The 19,443-nt window shown below is 39.4% G+C and overlaps 1 protein-coding gene across 1 annotated transcript; it reads right to left on the reverse strand.

Annotated features, from left to right (window-relative positions):
- Positions 1–2,617: 2,617 nt before the first annotated feature.
- Positions 2,618–5,244, reverse strand: LOC145782500 (large ribosomal subunit protein eL6-like). Its single transcript, XM_082594298.1, has 4 exons — positions 4,982–5,244; positions 4,453–4,645; positions 4,053–4,237; positions 2,618–2,804 (listed from the first exon to the last, which is right to left on the reverse strand). Exons 1-4 carry the CDS (start codon positions 5,201–5,203, stop codon positions 2,652–2,654), a joined length of 753 nt encoding a protein of 250 aa, XP_082450424.1. The 5' UTR covers positions 5,204–5,244; the 3' UTR covers positions 2,618–2,651.
- Positions 5,245–19,443: the final 14,199 nt, after the last annotated feature.

Raw genomic sequence — 19,443 nt, forward strand, 5'->3', positions numbered from 1 at the left:
TGGCCCTGATAACGTCAACAACGAACTCTTCAAATTCTCCAAAGACATAACCTCCGGTTTAATATCACAGACTATTAATGAATCTTTCAAACAACACAAACCAGTATACACCATCGGCGAAGGCATACTAATTGCTATACCAAAACCCAAGAAACCAAAAGGACCACCAGCTAATCTTCGACCCATTGTGCTCCTCAATAGCATCAGAAAAATCCTCTCCATCATCATTTTGCATCGGATTAGAGACAAAATTGACAGCTTCACTGGACCCTTCCAAAGCGGTTTCAAACGTGGCAGAAGCTGTGCTGACATTGTCTGGGCACAACGTATGCTCGTTTCAGTGGTAATGGCTAGAAAATGGGACTTCCACAAAATGGGAATAGATATGTCCAAAGCCTTTGACACCATCAAACGCAAAAAAATCCTTCAAATTTTAGACCAAGCTGGCTGTGATGAAGATGAACTGCGACTAACCCGCACCCTCCTAGCTGGCACGAAACTGTATGTGCGCATTAACAACGAAATGTCCGCAAACTTTGAGACTACCATCGGTTCCCCTCAAGGAGACAGCCTCTCCCCAATACTCTTCACCTGCTACCTATCTGCAGCATTGAGCTCAGTGCGAGAGCAGTCCTCCAGACCAAACCCCCCTATATCTGACACATGCATGCCTTTGGAAATGGAGTATGCAGACGATGTTGAGTTTCTGGATGAGGAAAGACAGCCACTTGATATGCTACAATCTATTGCTACAAAGAACCTGAAAAACTACAATCTTTTCATGAATGAGACTAAAACTGATTTCACCCACATATTTCTTGCAGACACAAATGAAACTGATAGCCTACCGATTCGAGGAAACGAAAAATGGCGTATACACAAACTTTTGGGATCATTATTGTGCAGCACTGCGGATGTCAAATCCCGCTGCAATTTAGGCAATGTCGCTTTCAGATCACACTGGAAACTATGGAGTAAGAGATCGAGAATCCCATTACAGTTGCGACTAAGATTGTACAACGCGTACTGCATCCCAATTATGATCTACAACTGTAATAGCTGGTCTGTTACCAAAGGAACTCTTGAAAGATTGGATGCCTGCCATCGAAGACATTTACGTGTCATAACTGGTCATACTTGGCCAAACAGTCTTATCTCGAACAAAAATCTCTACAAAATATGCAACAGTGAACCATTGTCTTGCAAGATCTCCACCATGAGATGGAACATGTTTGGACACAACCTGAGACTTCACCAGGACTCACCTCCCCAGAAAGCCCTTGAATTTGCAATAATTGGCAGCAAAAAGTACCAAGGCCGAACCGGACGTCACCGTACCAATTTATTACAACTGCTGAGATCTGACATCAGTAAAGCTGGCCTGGGATCCCTGCTCAGCACACCATATCTCCATCGATTGCAAAACATCGCAAAGGACAAAACAGAATGGAGATCCTATCAACCTTGTTGAAAGACTGATCGAAGCCAGCGGATGCCAAACGATTTGGCTACACTGGCGGCGGAGACAGTTACAATAATAATTGACTGGACTATTTGTATCTGACCTTATCACTTTTCCTATTAACGCCACTGCCGGTATTGAAGGACTGCTAGAATAGTGCTATATTGCAGAGTAAATAAGTCCAGTACAAAAATCCTATTAGGGAACGTTCAAATACTACGTAACGCCTTCGAGGGGGAGGGGGGGTTTATGCAAAGCGTTACGTTAGCGTCACATCGGGGGGGAGGGGGTTCAAGCAAAACGTTACGTTTTCGAGTACGGAATGGTAGTTTTTTGTGCTGAATTCGTAGTGAAAAAGCGTTACATGGGGGAGGGGGGGTTAAAAATTCGAAAAAAAAGCGTTACGTAATATTTGAACGTTCCCTAACGCTATTTTTCCGAATTTTTGACCCCCCTTCCCCCATGCAACGCTTTTTCACTACGAATTATATGGTAGTGTGTCAGGGTGGTGTCGCAATGCAAATTGGCATCAGGCAGCAAGCGCTATTACTAGACTACAAAAAATAATGAAAATGTTGCTTCCAATGCTTCGTAAAACTCGGCGTGAGAACTCTCATTGCCTCCCTTCCACAAATCAATCATTGTATTTTAAAGAATTAGGCACAAAAAACTACTATTCCGTACTCGAAAGCGTTACGTAATATTTGAACGTTCTCTTAAGAAAAACACCCAAAACGAATAGCGCCTTTTTTGCTCGCACAGATGGAAATTCGTGTCACATCTTTCTAGTGGGCGAATGCTACCTTTTCAAACGCCATTGATTTATATAACGTATTATTTTTGCGACGTTTAAAATTCGTAACAGACAGTTCATGATGTTTTGCTTATTGCCAGTACATAAACAAATGGGGGACGGGTCTGCAAGACACCTGTTCAAACATCTAGACCAAGTCGCCGCCACTGCTCAAGGGTAGTAAAAGACTAAGCCCCTCCTCCGCCATTGGAATGGCGAAAGTTCTTACGACGATTGAAATGGTGCTAACCTGTTTTGCTGCTCCCTGCACATTACAAAAAGACACTACTGTTACCATACGGTATTTCATATAAATAATGACAGTAAGTCGTAGATAAACGATTCTAAACAAAAAATCAACGCAGTATGACATGGTACTTTATTGGGCGAATGCGCTTAGAACACCATCTTGTGTGGGCAATCTCCATTTTGCAAATAAAACTTTGCTTTGAGGTAACCCTTCATGTAAGGTGTGCTGTCCACCAGAGCCATCAGTTGCTCATCCACGGCCTTTTGGTCTTCTCTTTTTTCATCCGTAAGGGTGTATTTCTGCAAACAAGGGGATTTTATTTGATCTGACTTTGTGATCATTAACTCACGCCAAAAAAACATTCTATATTTGCCTCAGTACATTGGTAATGCTTTTCATGATTTTTCAACCAAAGCTGAAACATATAACATCATTGGCAATTATTTTAGTTACTTTTGGAGCACAAAATTATTTATGTACCTAGGTTACAAGTTAGGTCGGCAGTGGAGACAATTGACCCCCTTCTAAAAATGCAACAAATAAAACGTTTATCAGGGTATTGGTAAACAGCTTTCGATTGGAACCCAAATGATGTTATCTTGATCCAGCACATTTATTTTTACAAACTGTCATCAGCGTCGCTTTCCTTCTATTTTAACCAAGCCAGAAGCAGCAGTGCAAACCAGTCAATGAGGACAATTGCTGCCTTGGTTTTATGTGAATTAAATTGGAAGCCCCTCTCGCGGCTACTCATTTGCTCAAAAAATTTGTTTTGATCAGTTAAAAAGCCTCCCAAGGCAAAAAAGTTAATTTTTCATAGTCAATTAAAATTTACCTCAGGTTAGTCTTAATTTTTAAGAAATTTACATTGCCTATGTTTATAAAGTCTCTGATAATGTCACCCCTCCTGGAAAAGGCCTTGCTTTTTTTTGCCCCACCCCCCACTCCGTGTTGGTAGTGGATTGGTCGAGAAGTCAAATAAGTTCTTCCTAAAAGTGACCCAATAGCTGGTTTCCAAGTAAAAAAGAGGTACTTGGAAGACGCAGTTCCCTTGGAAAGTAATACACTGGCAATGTCAGTTTACAAATGAGCGGACTCACAACTGTATGAACATGATAGGGATGCCCAAAGTAGAATTTCGAATCCATCCAGAATTGAATCTAAAAACCGCTTTTTATCGGGTAATTGGATTCGGAAATAATACAAAGGAAAAAAAAACTTATGCTCTGCAGATCCGCCAAACGCCTGCAAGTCACATGCATCCTGCATGCCAATCCATTTCTGCATTTGTACGTTCTACATTGCAATTCATCACTGTTGTGAATGATTGAGAAGTTGTTACAATGATGGCATTGTAAAGCTTCTTTTTCATGCCGTTATGTGTATTTTCTCAATAAGAAAAAGTTAAAAATTTACGCCGAGCATTCCAGAATAGGATTCGAAATCCTAGATCTGAAAATAAATTCTAGAATAGGCAATTATTCTACTTTGGGCATCCCTAGCAAATGTATGACATTAGCTTTTGAGACTTCTCATCAAAACCTTACCTGTTGATCAGTTTCAAATATTTCACCTTCCCCATGTTTTGGTTTCGACAACTTTGTTCTTTTGAAATAGACATCATTCAACCTAGCAGGAATTGTAACTTTTGATATATCGATTTTAGTTTTTGTAGCTATGACATAAGCTGGACTGATCCTTCGCAATGGAACACCATTAAGCCTGAGAGGACCTACAAAATATACAGCAACTGGACATTAATTGACTGCTTTATAAAATGAAAAATATAAGAACTTACTTAAAACATGCTTTTCAGTAGTGGATACAATGCAACATTCTTAAGGATAATAATATATTATTCAGACGGCACTTCCCAACTCATCATAAAAGCAAATGTACAACTACAGATAATAATGTTAAAAACCGAAAAAAAGGCTTGCACAACACCTGAAAACAACAGAAGTCCGCTTTCAAGTTGCTTGAGAAAAATGACACGTTTGCCTCGATGGGGTCCCGCAATCAAAATTAGAACAGTGCCGGGAGTGATCGAGCTGCGCAATTTCCTCTTGTGCTGACTGAATGGCTTTTTACCATGAGATTTTAATTTTCTCTTCACATCTTCTGTGGGGTAGTATTTTGGCTGCAAAAAATGGAACATCTCGACATGAACACTAAACAGTATAAAACCAGATTGTAATAATTAAAATGATAAAGCTTGTGTAGAGTTTGCTTTGTTGTAAGGTTTTTGTATGTGGGATGAGAGTGGTTGACAATTGCAATCAAAACAGAAATATAAGAATTATAATAAAAATTATCAATATGCTAATCTAGCATGGTCCAATTAATACATTCTCAGGGCTTGTAGGTTTAAGTACAGGAGAGATGTTGCCAACCATCAAGCGCGGGTGGCATACGATAAAACTTGCAAGTTTTAATACCGTAAGTCATAATCTGCAAGTTTCAATAAAAAACTCACCATTCGCTTAACAGGCACAACACGCTTTCCACCATTTTTATCTCCACCTATTGTTTTTTCTACTGTTTTAGGATTCAGCTTTTTTTCAATTTTTGAAACATTTTTTGTTTTCTTAAACACCCATCTTTTCACGTACATAGCAGAACGAGAATATCTCATAACACCACCACCAAGTGGTTTGTTACGCGGAGCGTGAGACTTGCCAGGACGTTTCGCTGCCATGATGCAGCTTCTTGCGTCTAAAAATGAAAAGAACTTTTAGATCTTTACAGGAACTGGACTTTAAATTGCTGCTTAATGAAATGAATGAAGGTACTATTTTAAAACATGCTTTTCAGTAGTGGATATAATGCAACATTTTTAAGGATAATAATATATTATTCAGACGGCACTTCCCAACTCATCATAAAAGCAAGTTTAAAGTTATGGTACACATAATAATGCTGAAGAGCAAAAGAATAATAAATCTTTGTACTTAGTGTAAATTCAATACATTGATTTTTTGGATCTGGTGTAATAGTCTCCGCTTTGGTTATGCTATGACGCAAAAATAAATCAAAAGTTGAAATCGTCCAAGACATATAGGGTGAAGTGTGCAAACTGCATTCAACTTGATCATGCTTTTACTAGTTTCTCTTTACTGTTTTTTTAACCCTAATCTTTAGGGTTAGGTAAAGGTTTCGGTTAAAGTTAGAAAATAGTTCAGATTCAAGACAGCTACTTTACCCTATGTTTTTGGTCGATTCCAATCTATGATGTCTTGACATTCTGACCAGGGCAGAGACTTGCACACCAGTTCTAATTTTTTATATATCACATTGTTATTTCCAAACAAACATGTTTCAAAACACCTTAAGCTTTCAAACACTGATGATGATTTGAACGTTACGGTACTCAATGCCTAGTCGGCTAATCTTTTTTACAATCAATAATGTTGCGAGAACTTTCTCTTTCACTCAATGATTGATTTTGATATAGCCTTACTGGTGATTATACTCATCAGCATGACTAACTTTGTAAATACTACAAGTCCACCACATAACACTGCCACAAACATAAGGGAAGCTAAACAATGTGTAATTACGTGACTTTAAAGTTCAGTTCAATCTTGAAAGCAAAGATTAAAAAAGATTCAAAACACACTAACACATCCACTCACCTAACAAACAACTCTGAAAAGGAACATCCGGGATGACAAAACTGGCAATGTTGCATTTTTTGTACTCTTTAGCGCCAAAACGTTTAGCGGATAAAACATGAATGAAAACTGGTTTTGATAAGGTGTGTTTTAATATAAACTATTTTAACTGAGTATTGACTGTTTCGTAGCAAGGTAAATTTAGGTAATACAACGTAACGTTTTGATTTAAATTTTTTTCTGTTCTAATTTTGTTTATGTAAACCAATTAATCGACTTTAATTACTGTCATATTGTGATAAAGGCTGGTTGTTTTGGTTTAACCATTTAATATCCACTTGCATTCAAAGTAGAGTGTTTATCTCTCACAGAAAAATAAAAGCTTAGTTTGGAACACATTAAATAATTGTTAGCCTATAGCATAGGCGTACGAGTCATGGGTGTAAGATACTCCCCTTGTGGTAAGAAATGTTGCAAATTGTGCAAAAATCTACCATTCTATTGGCAAGGTGTGCTATATACATTAGCGATACGAATCTCTGCTTCCGTAAGCTTCCAACTTTTTTAAAAATTAAAACCGAGCTGAAATCATACAGGGACATGAATTAGAAGCTGTTTTAATTGGTATTCAGGTAAAGAAATTACGAAATCGTTTTATTGTTAAATATAATCGTCTTATTTTTCCATTTTGCCAGGGGAAGCAATGCTTCACTTGAGGATACGGCTCAACATAGTTGGCCTACTGTACAGCTTATTCTATGGTTTAATAAGATGCTGGGGAAGTTACGCAAGGAGTATGTATCATGTAAGTGTTTATTTATAGGCCTACCACTTCTTAACAAGCTAATATTTTGCAGACACATAGGCTACAAGTTCTAAAACTATTTATGATTTATTTTATTACATGGTAGTGTCATAATTCTAACGTACGTTGGAGCCTACAAAGTAACCTATTGCTTTAAAAATTGCATTTACTCTTTTTGTTTGTTATACCGTACTGTATAAGCGCTATCAAAGCAAATAAATTGACATATAAACCTTCGTGTAAGCCAGGCACGTGCAACCTTTTTTTACTAGCGGCCAAACCAACCAAACAAGAAACTTTGAACGATAACGCGGGCAGAATCAATATTCTTTAGAAGAAAATTTAGTATCGATTTTGTTTTCTTCTGAAAGCAGTTTATGTCATGAAACAGATTTCACGTATAGTGCAGTCGTGGGAACTTAAAAACTGGTGTTTGTGGGAAAATTTTTTTATCAAGCTGATACTTTTCTCAGATCTTCCCCATTGGTCACAGCGGTAAACCATAATCTCTTCGTGGGAAAATTGTAACATATGATTCCCAAATCCGTTCGTCTGCATGTAATAACCGAAAAATAAACACTCTTTCGAAACGTCTTTTCAAAAGTGTATTCCTGTAAAATTAGCCCGCGGCTATCGAAAATGAGACGCAACACCGTACGCCTCTAAAACTGTCACTACAGAACAGATTACTTGGATAAAAGACGGAAATTTTGTCCAGCTAGCAAGCACCAAGCAAACAGTTAAACTTGCGACTGACTTCCAACAAACAATTTTACGAATGACTAGAATAATTTGCGATATCTCAAATGCACGTAGACAGTAACTGTGACGCAATAATGAAAGACAATTATGAAGTCATTCAAACAGGTGTTCAAGCGGCTAATGCAATATTTCATCAGGTCTTACGACCGATGGTGCAATATTTAGACATTTTCTAGCAATTTCCATGACGTAAGATGCCAGCTAGGTTAAGTAGACCATAACGGTTTTTATATGACGTTTGATTTGGTGAAAATTGTCGGGAACATAGCGGCCCCTAGTTATGACAGTCTGACATGGCATAACTAAAAAGAATTGACGACAATTGTGAGCCAATGAATAAAAACACACGATACACAAATTGTTTGAATCACTCACGTTTAAGTTAATACGTAAATACAAAAGGCATGCAAAGAATGAACAACAATACGGAATAATACACGACGATACATGAAATTGGTACCATAGGTACATGCTAAAATGACGCTATATACAATGGTTGCGATAATAACCGACTGTTCTGGGCTCAGACAAGGGTCGGCCACCGCAGACAAAACCAGGCTCAAACCGTAACACTTAGGTGTTCTTTACGGGGGCGAGGCACGAAATATCCCTCAACACGTAGTCTACTTTCACTTTCCCCGTACTCTCATCATAGTTGCAGACGGCAACTTTAGCTCTACGAACCACAGGCTTCCCTTTCCTAATTTGTGGAACTACCTCATGCACCCTCCCAAGTTGATACTTCCCACGTTTACCAATGTCTTGGAGAGAACCTACCACTACAGGTTGACCAGGCTCCAAATTCTCGGCCATTTTTAGCCATTTTTTCCGGCCCTGAAGACCTGGCAAGTAAAAATCTATCCATTTACTCCAAAACTGCTGAGAAAGTGACAAATTGAACCGATAGTCCCTCCTTAGTTGGTCACGATCATGTGGCTGCCCAACAGCACAGTATGGGTCTAAGTATGGGGTCAAAAGTGAGGCAGGGGTGATGACAGTAAAATCCCTAGGGTCGTCACTCAAAGGTACCAAAGGGCGTTCGTTCACGATCCGAACGGCACTGCTGGTGTACGTAAGCAGTTCAATAAAATTGGGCTTACGTATTGAAGAGTCTAAAATGTGAAAAAAGTAGCCTACTTAGTCATATCAGCCACGAAACCAAATCTACTCAGCCGAAATCTGGCCAAGAGATCTGCCAGAGGGTTTAAAAAATCAGGACCCGAAAACATTACATCATTAACACAAGTTCCTCGAAATTCAAGCTTGCCATCGTAAACAATACGCTTTTTTAATTGTGACGTCACAAAGTATGGTAAATATCATTCAAATCCCTTGACATTTCCTGCTTCACCAGCACGCTCAATATAGCCATTAGATTTAAGATCTTTCATGGTGTCAGTAAGGAAATCACGAAGTTCAGGTTGTTTTAAAGCCTTCTTCCTTAAAGCAGCAGCTCTATCTGACGCCAACACAAAATTGTTAGGTAAATCAATATCTTCCTTCAACGGTACAGGTATCTCAAATCGACCATCTTTCAACTCAATATTCGGTTCAACAAGTTCTCTAGCCAAATTATCATTGCGAGACAATTCACAGGTTTCATTTTGCAAGGTCAAATCCTGAATGACTTTATTCAGGTCTGCTATTTCCATATCACGAGACTCAATTTTACGCTGAAAGCCAGAGATGACATCCGACTCTGAAGACGTCTGCACTCTGCACACGTTAGCAACGCTTTCATCTAAGGGTGACTTACCACCACAAGCCAACCAGCCGAGAGGAGTGAGTAAAGCATGCGGTTCACTACGATTTTCACCAACACGCTCTTCTTTTGCACACATCAAATAAGCGTTGTCGTTGCCAATCAGTACATCTACAGTACTACAATCATTCAAATGAAACATATTCACTAGGGTGTTTTTAATTTTCTCATATCGTAAGTTTGATTTGTACAGGGCACCAGGTTGTTACAATTGGTAAGAAAACAATGTCTTTCAAATTTCAAGAAATTATTTCAACATTTACAACTTGCGCAAAGAGGTTGAAAAATTCGCAAAATCAATAAAACAAGCAACTTTACAACACGCAACCAAATAACCAGCTTTATTCAGTGCTTTTAATATGCACGCATTTCAGGCACGTTTATAGGATAACAAAGCAAATATAGCAACAAAGCAACTATTCCTTAACAACCTTTACACCGTGTTTCACCCATAACCGAGATGATCAGAAGCAGTGGCGTATTTAGAAAGCTTATTAGGGAGGGGGGGGCAATACATTGTGTCAGTCAGCCGTGTAGCGGTCCAGAATCTAATAATAATGTGATGTTGACAGGCTAAATTCAAGAATTGTTTCTTGAGAGAAGCTTCGATCAAAACACAAACTCCGTTCTGCCAGCCAGTATTGACACTGGTTGTGTCGAAACACATTGCACGTACAAGATCCGCTATGCCCCAACTATATATTTCGGAGACCACTGTTTCAGCTTCGACGATTGATTTCCCGATTCTAGTTTTGGTACAGCCAGAACTTTGGTAACGTCTTTGCCAGACACTAAAATTGGCAAACGGTCTACTTTGATGTGATTGTATTGCTCATAATCACCCATGATCTTCCCATCCCAATGTATGGTCAGTGGGGTGCAAGGGTCAAAAGCCTCCCTAATTTCGTCCGCCAGCTTTTGGCGATAGATCTGGCGAGCTTTGTGAATTGAACTTGGGCTAATCATCAGATCACGGGTTGGATGGAGCAATTGCTTGGACACCGCCAGTGCATTTAAAATATGAACGGCCTTCCTCGAGGTAGAATTGGTCCTGTCCAATGCTGCTGCTATCTCGAGGGTTACTACAGCAATTTTACCTCGTCGGAATTTCGGCAGACAGCTTGCAGCACTGGACCCAGGCTGTTCGGAGCACGTCGATCCACCAGCTAATGGATGACGCCCATCTCCAGACTTGTCGAGATTATCTTCTTGCTGAGTATACATTTCTGAACCATTGGATTCCAGTATGGTTAAATTAGTAGATTCGGCAACACGAACTGCTTCCGCCTCAACTCGCTCTCTCTCCTTTAATGCTCTATTCCTCACTCGCTCGTCTCTCCTGCATAGAACCATATCAACGCCAACCATGGAACCTAGGCGTCCCTCTTCTCTCTGGGCAAGAAGGAACTGGCGATCTTCTATGTTGCTCATTTCCAAAGCATTACTGTGTGCTATATCGAATAGGTGATCCAATGATTTCTTAAAGTCTGTCCGTTTGATTAACTCAAGCGCACTCTTACGATTGATAGATTTTTTCAAGTTTTGCCATTTCTGGTGTAATTTTTTCACCTGATTAATCACATGGTTTTGATGGCGTGTTGGAATTCGTGCTCGACTCCAAATAGGCAAAAGCAAACTGAAATAAATGCAACAGCACAACAGACTTGACAGTGTAATTTTTGTAGTTTTACGAGGTGTTGCAATTGTGACGTAACAATGCTTTATTTGTTCTGTGAAGTGACGTAGCCTACAAGTACCGATAATTGCTTATATTCCGCTGCTAAATTATAGGCTAAACAACCTAAACTTTAGCTTCCTTGCGCAAGTAGTAAATGTCGACGGATTTCAACAAAAATTTGCCAAAAGGATTTTTTTACTGAAAGGAAATGAACACCACCCTGTACATTAATATTAACAATGGTTAGAATTTTGCGTATTACGCTAAAAACACCCTAATATTCACGTCATGAAAATGACGGAAACCACTTAAATCTTGTTTATGTGGTAAAGTTTTAACATCGTCAGCCCAAGCTGGGTTAACCACCGAAGTTATATCACAAAACAGTTCATCTGTCTCTAACGATTGGATGTTGAGTTTGACAAGGTCAGCACAAGTAGGTTTCTGACCAGCCAGAGTATCCATTTTAAACGACGCTTTATCGTACGGTTTAAGACCAAGTTCGCACATCAAATCACTCGAAACAAAAGTCAACTGCGAACCAGGATCATGCTGACAATACACCAACTTCGATTTGCCAGTCATTGGATTCAAAACACGAGCAGCAGTAACGCGGTTAAAAGCTGCTTTAACATTTCCAATCTTAACATTACGCACAGGAACTCTGGCACCAGCATCATCTTTACCGACCGAATCCAGAGAATCACGTGACGTCACATAAAAATCATGCAGAAGAAATTGCCAGCTTTCACAATAACATCTCTCCGATCTTTAGGTGTCAAGCGCAAAAATTCTTTACAATTAGACAAAAAATGATATTCAACTTGACCACGTGACGAACAACAAAAACATGCCGGTATGTCTCTACGTCTGGCCACACCACCGCGCGGTGCGCCAACAGCAGTCGAGTACTGCGAACTCCCTGACATCACATTATCATGGGGTTTTACCGACGTCTGCCTAACCGGACAAGAAGGCAATTTTCCTTTGCCAAACTTTTTAAAATGCTGCGACTCACCAGAATCGCCCATTAGCATAATGCTAAAATCAGTCGACTTGCGCGTTTCCTCCCGTACTACAAATTCAAACAAACTCTGAAAAGTAGGCTCATCAGTACCACCATACTGATCACCTAAAAAGTCAAGATAACGCTGCTTAGCGTCAAACGGGAGTCGCTTAGCCAAATCCAAAACAAAACGTCTTTCCAATTTGTCACGCTGACCATAAGCTTGCGCGTAAAGCAGACACTGCGACAATTCATCTTTAAACTCTTTCAAATCACTGGAAGAGGTCGAAGTCAATCTGCTACCATAGCGATACTTTCTAATTTCCGGTTCGGCGAAATACCTCCACGAACCCCAAAACGCTGGGACAAGCGAGCTAACGACATTTCTATCCTGTCTTCCTCTGACAAGCCAGGAGTGTCAGAAACCAACTTAGCAATCGTTTGCGCAGCTGTTCTAACACAAGCTGCTTGTAACAAAGTCAAACGAGTTCCTTTAAACGGTGAAGCTGCCATTAAGGCCGTAACACGATTTTTAAAGAAGATAAATGGCATATTATTACCATCGTAACCAATCAAGGCCGCCTTATCGAAAAACGTCCTACTATTTTGGTATTCAAAAAAGCAATCCTGCTGCTGAGAACTCGATTTCGCGGGAGAAGACAAGCTATATCCCTTAAGGGGGTGAGTGGGCTCAGTCACATGCACAGCCCGATCACGATCCTCACACACGTTAAAATCAGTAGACGCGACACGCCTCTCACAACCACCCAAATTACGTGTAGCTGGGCGATCAAAAACTAGCGGCGCAGAAAACTGTGAAGGGGGCAAAGCATTACTGCTAATGGCGGCCCCGTGACCTATACGCTCTGGGGGAGGAGTTCGGTTGTAATTCGCAGACCTTGGCTCTACAGCCTTCGGAAGACCCTTAGCCGCGGCCCCGAGACCTCCTGAAACAGCTTGAAAAGATGTGGATTGTACTGGTCCACTTACAGATTGAACAGGCGTCTGGAAAAGGTTATGTAAATTAAACTGCGATTTATGTTCACTTCTGGAATGGCTAGAAGAACCCTTCTTAGAACTACGCCGGGAGCCCACATCTGATCGATATTCAGCCAAAGCTACCTCTTTACGTTGTTCAGCCCTCAACTGTGCGTCTTTGAGTGCGAACTCAGCAGCTCTCGCTTCGGCTTTTGCGGCAGCCTCAGCTCGTATGGCCTCAGCTCTCGCGGCGGCCTCAGCAGCTCTCGCTTCAGCTCTCGCTTCGGCCTCAACTCGTATGGTCTCAGCTCTCGTGGCGGCCTCAGCAGCTCTCGCTTCGGCTTCAGCTTGTATCTGGAGCTCCTCTCGTCTTAGCTGCAGGTTAATTTGTGCAACTATCCGTGACGAGCTCTCAGACATCCTAGTGCTTACATTTGAGGCGCTATCCTCAGGATGTATGTCAGCATCCAACATATCTGAGAACTCATTTACTTTTTGTTCGAAGTTATTTTTTAACGAGTTAAATTCGGGGTCTACCCTATCACGAAGTTCTGCCAAGATTGCAGAGTTAAAAATTTTAGTCAAAAGAGCATGGAAATGCCGTAAATCCTCTTCCAAAGTAGAGAACTTAGATCTAAAAATTAACAGTTCCTGCTTATCACTCAAAGAACCTAGGACTACAGAAAGTTCCCCAATTTGAGTCAAAATATCCCTTCTAAGATGCCGGGCCTCTCGAACTGACTTAGCCTCATCGTTACTGGGTCCCTCCCCAGAATGGCCTGCCCGACCGCAAAGAACATCATCAAGCTTAAACTCAGTCGAGTCTACGGCGGTCGAGTCCTTGTCGCCACCGAGTGTAGACATATTAAATGTTGGGGCTAAATTTAACAATTAAAAAATTAAGTTACACAAACACACAAACTTATTACAGTAGTTATAAAAAACTTAACTGCAAAGACCGTAAAAATACAAAAAGAATTTAAATGCACGATACCGTAGCTGTACGAGTATATGAAGTCCAAAAGTCCACAAAACTTGTTTGGATTCTTCGACTTGAATCTTCAAGCACAGATCGATTGTCTTTAATCTTCTTTCTTGCCAATGAATGTCAAAGTTATTTTTCGTCAATACCAAACTGAGAAGAAATGTCTTTAATTTTCTTTTGCTTCTGTAGACTACCAACCAACAAGATCTTCTTTTATTATTTCTTTGCTTCTGTAGCCTACCAACCAACAACTTCGTCTTTTATTTTTTTATGATCACAGCGGTAAACCATAATCTCTTCGTGGGAAAATTGTAACATAAGATTCCCAAATCCGTTCGTCTGCATGTAATAACCGAAAAATAAACACTCTTTCGAAACGTCTTTTCAAAAGTGTATTCCTGTAAAATTAGCCCGCGGCTATCGAAAATGAGACGCAACACCGTACGCCTCTAAAACTGTCACTACAGAACAGATTACTTGGATAAAAGACGGAAATTTTGTCCAGCTAGCAAGCACCAAGCAAACAGTTAAACTTGCGACTGACTTCCAACAAACAATTTTACGAATGACTAGAATAATTTGCGATATCTCAAATGCACGTAGACAGTAACTGTGACGCAATAATGAAAGACAATTATGAAGTCATTCAAACAGGTGTTCAAGCGGCTAATGCAATATTTCATCAGGTCTTACGACCGATGGTGCAATATTTAGACATTTTCTAGCAATTTCCATGACGTAAGATGCCAGCTAGGTTAAGTAGACCATAACGGTTTTTATATGACGTTTGATTTGGTGAAAATTGTCGGGAACACCCATATTATGCAGATGGCTCAGAAAAAAATCCCCACCAATCGGATCATGGGAAACCCCCTTTTGGACCCATTTTCCAAATGACGTCACAATCTCTTTATGAAAATTTCAAGTTTTTTTAAAATAGAACATATTATACATCATTTTTTAGCTTTTTTCAAGGGGAATAACTTTTTCTATTAACAAGAACCCTGAAAATGTACAGAAAAAGAGTTATTACCGATTAAGCAAAAGGATAAGTCTATGAATTCAGGCAAATTTGAATTATTCGTCACTGTTGGACTTATTCTTCCATACCCTATTCTATAACAAAAGTTAAACAAAGTAAGCGAAACGTAAATTGAAGCTATCATCAAAAACGATAAAGATGTTGCTTTCCTCCTCGTCTTGTCCCGTTTCATATCTTTATTGTACGAGAATTCCTTTTCTTCGGTACCAACATCGACGTTATGCAGAAGTGAAAAAAAGTCTTCATTCTTAAGTTTTTCATCTAGTCTCTGGAATATGTCGTTCATACAAATTATTACTTAGATACGAAAAAGATGTGAAACTATCTTTGTATTTCAAGCATACTTAGGCTACTATACTATTACATTCAACACCATGACATTCACCACACGAAGAAACACATGCCATTCCATAATTGCGACAGGTGCAAGTTTTCGTTCCACATGGATTTTTCGTTGATTTCTTACATCTGCATCTAATTACTTTGGTCAATGCTTCTGGTGCTATAGGCATATCCGTCATTATTGGGACAAGTTCGTTGTTGCTATTGTTTCTCCATCCCCATTCACAAACATTGAATTTAAATTCTAACGACGTAACCCATGGAAGTAGGCTGCTCTTTGGCACGGTGGTAGCTTTTCCGGTGCAATTATCCCTTCGCATGCCATATACGTGTATTTGTCATGTCTAAAAGTAAACAAAGATAAATATTACATAACTTACAGGGTGTCTAGAATTGGACAATATCTTAAAAGTGTAAACATTATTATATAATCCCTATGTAAAAATACATAGGCTACCTGAGTTTAGCAAGCGTTGAATCTTCATTACCACAATACCAGATCTTGAATGCAGTTATAGAGCCATAGAGGCTTCTCCGACCTCGTTTTGGGAACTCCAGACATTGCCGATAATTGCAGAATTCTCTTTCAGCGTTTCTGATTTTTGCTAACTTCTTTTCCCTTTTCCAAATATCGACGACGTTGTGTCGCATCCTGACCATGCATGGTAGAAAATAAGGTCTTCTTTAATATCTTTAATGCTTGAGTTGGCTTCTTTGATTCTCCAGGCTTTGTTGAAGCGCTCCTTGGTCGAAGTAAATATCATCATGAGTGTCAGTCTTCCAATGATGCAGTAACATAGTAACTACATCAGTATCATCAGCAACAGTGGCGGCTGGTGGCCTCCTGAATTGGGGGGCTGCAATGCAGCATATCCAGGAATTGTTGGAGGGCGATATCAGGCGAACCTTGCGGGCGTGTCGCCGAAGACGACATCCACGGCGGGGGGTCTGGGGGGCCTCACCCAGAAAATTTTTTACAATTACATTTAATTTGGTGCATTTTGAGAGCATTTTCAAAAGAAATTTGGGAGTGGAATAACAGTCAAAAATGCTACTGTAGAGCTTGAAAAATACTAATATTTCAAATTTTTATATTCAAAATTAGTGCTAAATACAAATGAAACTATGTTCTATGCACTTCGTCGTTTTCTCAATAGTTCGTTCAGTTTGTTGTCTGCAAATATTTATTGTCGATCGCCGGCATCGGACACGAATGTCCATATACGATCCACACAAAAAAAATACCCAGAAACAAATGACAAACAGACAAATGACAAATTCACAGCAATGACGCTGAAGTAAGCAATAAATTAATTAATCAATCGTCCATTTCAGATCATGCGATCCATATCACACAAATTAAACATGCGAAACAAAAATCAATATTCAAAATGAAATATCATACTTAATCTGTTCAAACACCCAACTATAAAAAGAAATTTAAACTTTATCAATCGATGAATGTTGATATCACTGCTGTGCCATAGCAGCCATCAAGGCTAGCTAACGGCATAGCCTACATAGTGGTATTATAATGAAGGAGGTAGTTTGAGTTACGATAGCAGTCATACCTTATCAGGGAATCAACAATAGAGTTTGACGATGATTCACATCACCCAACAAAAGGAAAGGCCCTTTTCCGTTGTAATGCATCAAATGTTATATAACATACAATGTTACACAAGACTTGATGTTCACGTAGCCTACGCTATAATGTTTGGGCAAATTGTGAATAATTCTAAATGCATTATTGAATGCAACACGCAAGCGATTAATTCACGTTGGTGATAATTTTCCCATGGTGACATGCATACATTGGGGTACAATATGAACGGAAGAGAACATTTTTAACTTCACTGGAGCTCTTGTAAAATTTTAATTTATTGGTAAAACAGTATAATGATCGCACTTGTCGGTTTATATCCATGTCATCACACATTGCCGTGTCAAGAAAATAATACACCCAAATATCTGACGCTATCTACAAATTTGATTTGACTTCCGTTGAGCCGTGAAATTGGATTTAAATTTAACTTTAAGTGATTAGTTAGAAAATACATAGCAAACGACTTTTTGCAGTTAAAAACGATCTCATTACAAAGTACATAATCTTCGCACACACACAGTATATTGCAGTAGCCTATACATGTAGTATAACCGTAGCTACATCTTTTTTGGAGCACCCTGCATGTATGCACCCACTGCTCCAGAACTAAAAATGCTTGGAAGTTAAAATTTTTTATTCTTTCCTACAAAATTATCTTTTGCCAGCTGAAGCCAGCTAGCAACTCTGCATGTATCACAAAACAGAAGGACAAAGACAAAATCTCCATTCTTTTACAAGTATAAATGCCCACTGGATGGCAAGTATAATTCAGTTCAATTCAATTTATTTTTCTTTGTCAGAATGCAAAAGAAATGATATTGTGAAAAAGAAATACAGTAACAAAACCAACAAAAGGAAAAGGTGGCAAAACCTTAATGGTATAAGACGTGCATGAAAAGATCTAATATTGCGGTATATGCATCGATAAATATAGTTAAGCACGGCCACCAAACCTGACACTTTAAAACAAGTAGATGAATTAGTTAAGAATCAGTCGCCTCCTCATTCCTGAAACAACTGGAGCGCCAATTCTTAAAGCAATGAGAACACGACTGAACCTAACATTACAAAAACAAACAAATACACACACACATATTGTAATTATAACCATTGATCTCGCTCAAGCCATAGGTGCCACATTTAATCTTTGCTGCACATTACTGAGCATCACATATAAAGGACAGCGGACCTTTATTTATAGATGAATTCCATTTGGCGACTTTTTGCCATGGCAAAATGGTCAATTACCCTCTCATTGAAATCTTTGGTTTCAGTTATTAAGCGATTTTCTATTGACATCATGGCTAATGCAGAAAGTCTTTCAGTACACATGGTGCTGTGGGAAAAGGTTTTAATCCTTTTCAGTGACGAAAAGCAACGTTCTGGTTCTGCTGTTGACATTGGAGCACTGGTAAGTAGAATTTTAGCTAGCTTTATTACTTCAGAAAAAGTTGATTGCATTCCTTCTAGGTTTAGCAACGAAAGCAGCTGCACAAGTCCACTCACTGAATGCATGTCATTTCTAGAATAGAGAACAGACAGCTCCGGTTTGAGCTTGTCTTTAATTAACATAGGGTATGCTTCACAACATTTTTCTAAAGCTTTTTCTGGAAACTGTCTTGCATATTGTGAAGCATTTTTCAAATTAAATAAATTGCTTGCTTCAAGATGATTGGTGAACTTGAACCTTTCTTGACACTGCATTAAGACAACATCACATACTTTTTTAGCATCAATGATTTGGGATTCAGGCATTTTCCGTGTGGGTGAAGGTGACTCATTGTCTGCAGCAATGCCTTCCCTTATTCTTTGTATTGCTGACAGAAAATTATCCAGAGAGCACTGCACTTTGAATGACTCAAGCTCCACAGACTGCAGCTGAGCAAACAGTAGGCTATGTCAACATGAGGCATGATTTTCGAAAAGAAATCTAACCAAAACACAAATTTTGGATCTATGAGCATTCGTTTTATACCACCAGCAGCAAAGCCAGTCACCGAAGAGTTGCTTTGTTCCAAAGTTGAGCAGCATTCTATAAGTGCCTCTTTTACCTCCGATACAGCATTCACCGTCCTGCTTTTAAAATTGCCTCGTGTTGCTGATGGGCGAGGAATACGCCTTTGAGCAACTTGGTCCAAAGCAGCCATTCTTTGAGGAGATTTGGAGAAAAAACTTGGGATTTCCGAAAGACTGTTAAAAAAGACTCTGACACTGGTATTCTGCGAAGTGGCTTTTTGTATAACCAAGTTTAGCTGGTGTGCATAACAATGGACAAAGTGTGCATTGCTATATACTTACTTGATTCTTGATTGCACACCATTTCTTGCACCACTCATAGCAGCAGCACCATCATAAGTT

Source organism: Aplidium turbinatum, chromosome 13, assembly GCF_918807975.1.
Source record: "Aplidium turbinatum chromosome 13, kaAplTurb1.1, whole genome shotgun sequence".
Lineage (NCBI taxonomy): Eukaryota > Metazoa > Chordata > Ascidiacea > Aplousobranchia > Polyclinidae > Aplidium > Aplidium turbinatum.

Coding starts and splice junctions, on each gene's coding strand:
- LOC145782500 (XM_082594298.1), bottom strand. CDS start 5,203: ATGGCAGCGAAACGTCCTGGCAAGTCTCACGCTCCGCGTAACAAACCA. Junction 4,646..4,981: donor TTGTGCCTGTTAAGCGAATG/GTGAGTTTTTTA, acceptor CATTTTTTGCAG/CCAAAATACTACCCCACAGA. Junction 4,238..4,452: donor CGGACTTCTGTTGTTTTCAG/GTGTTGTGCAAG, acceptor TATATTTTGTAG/GTCCTCTCAGGCTTAATGGT.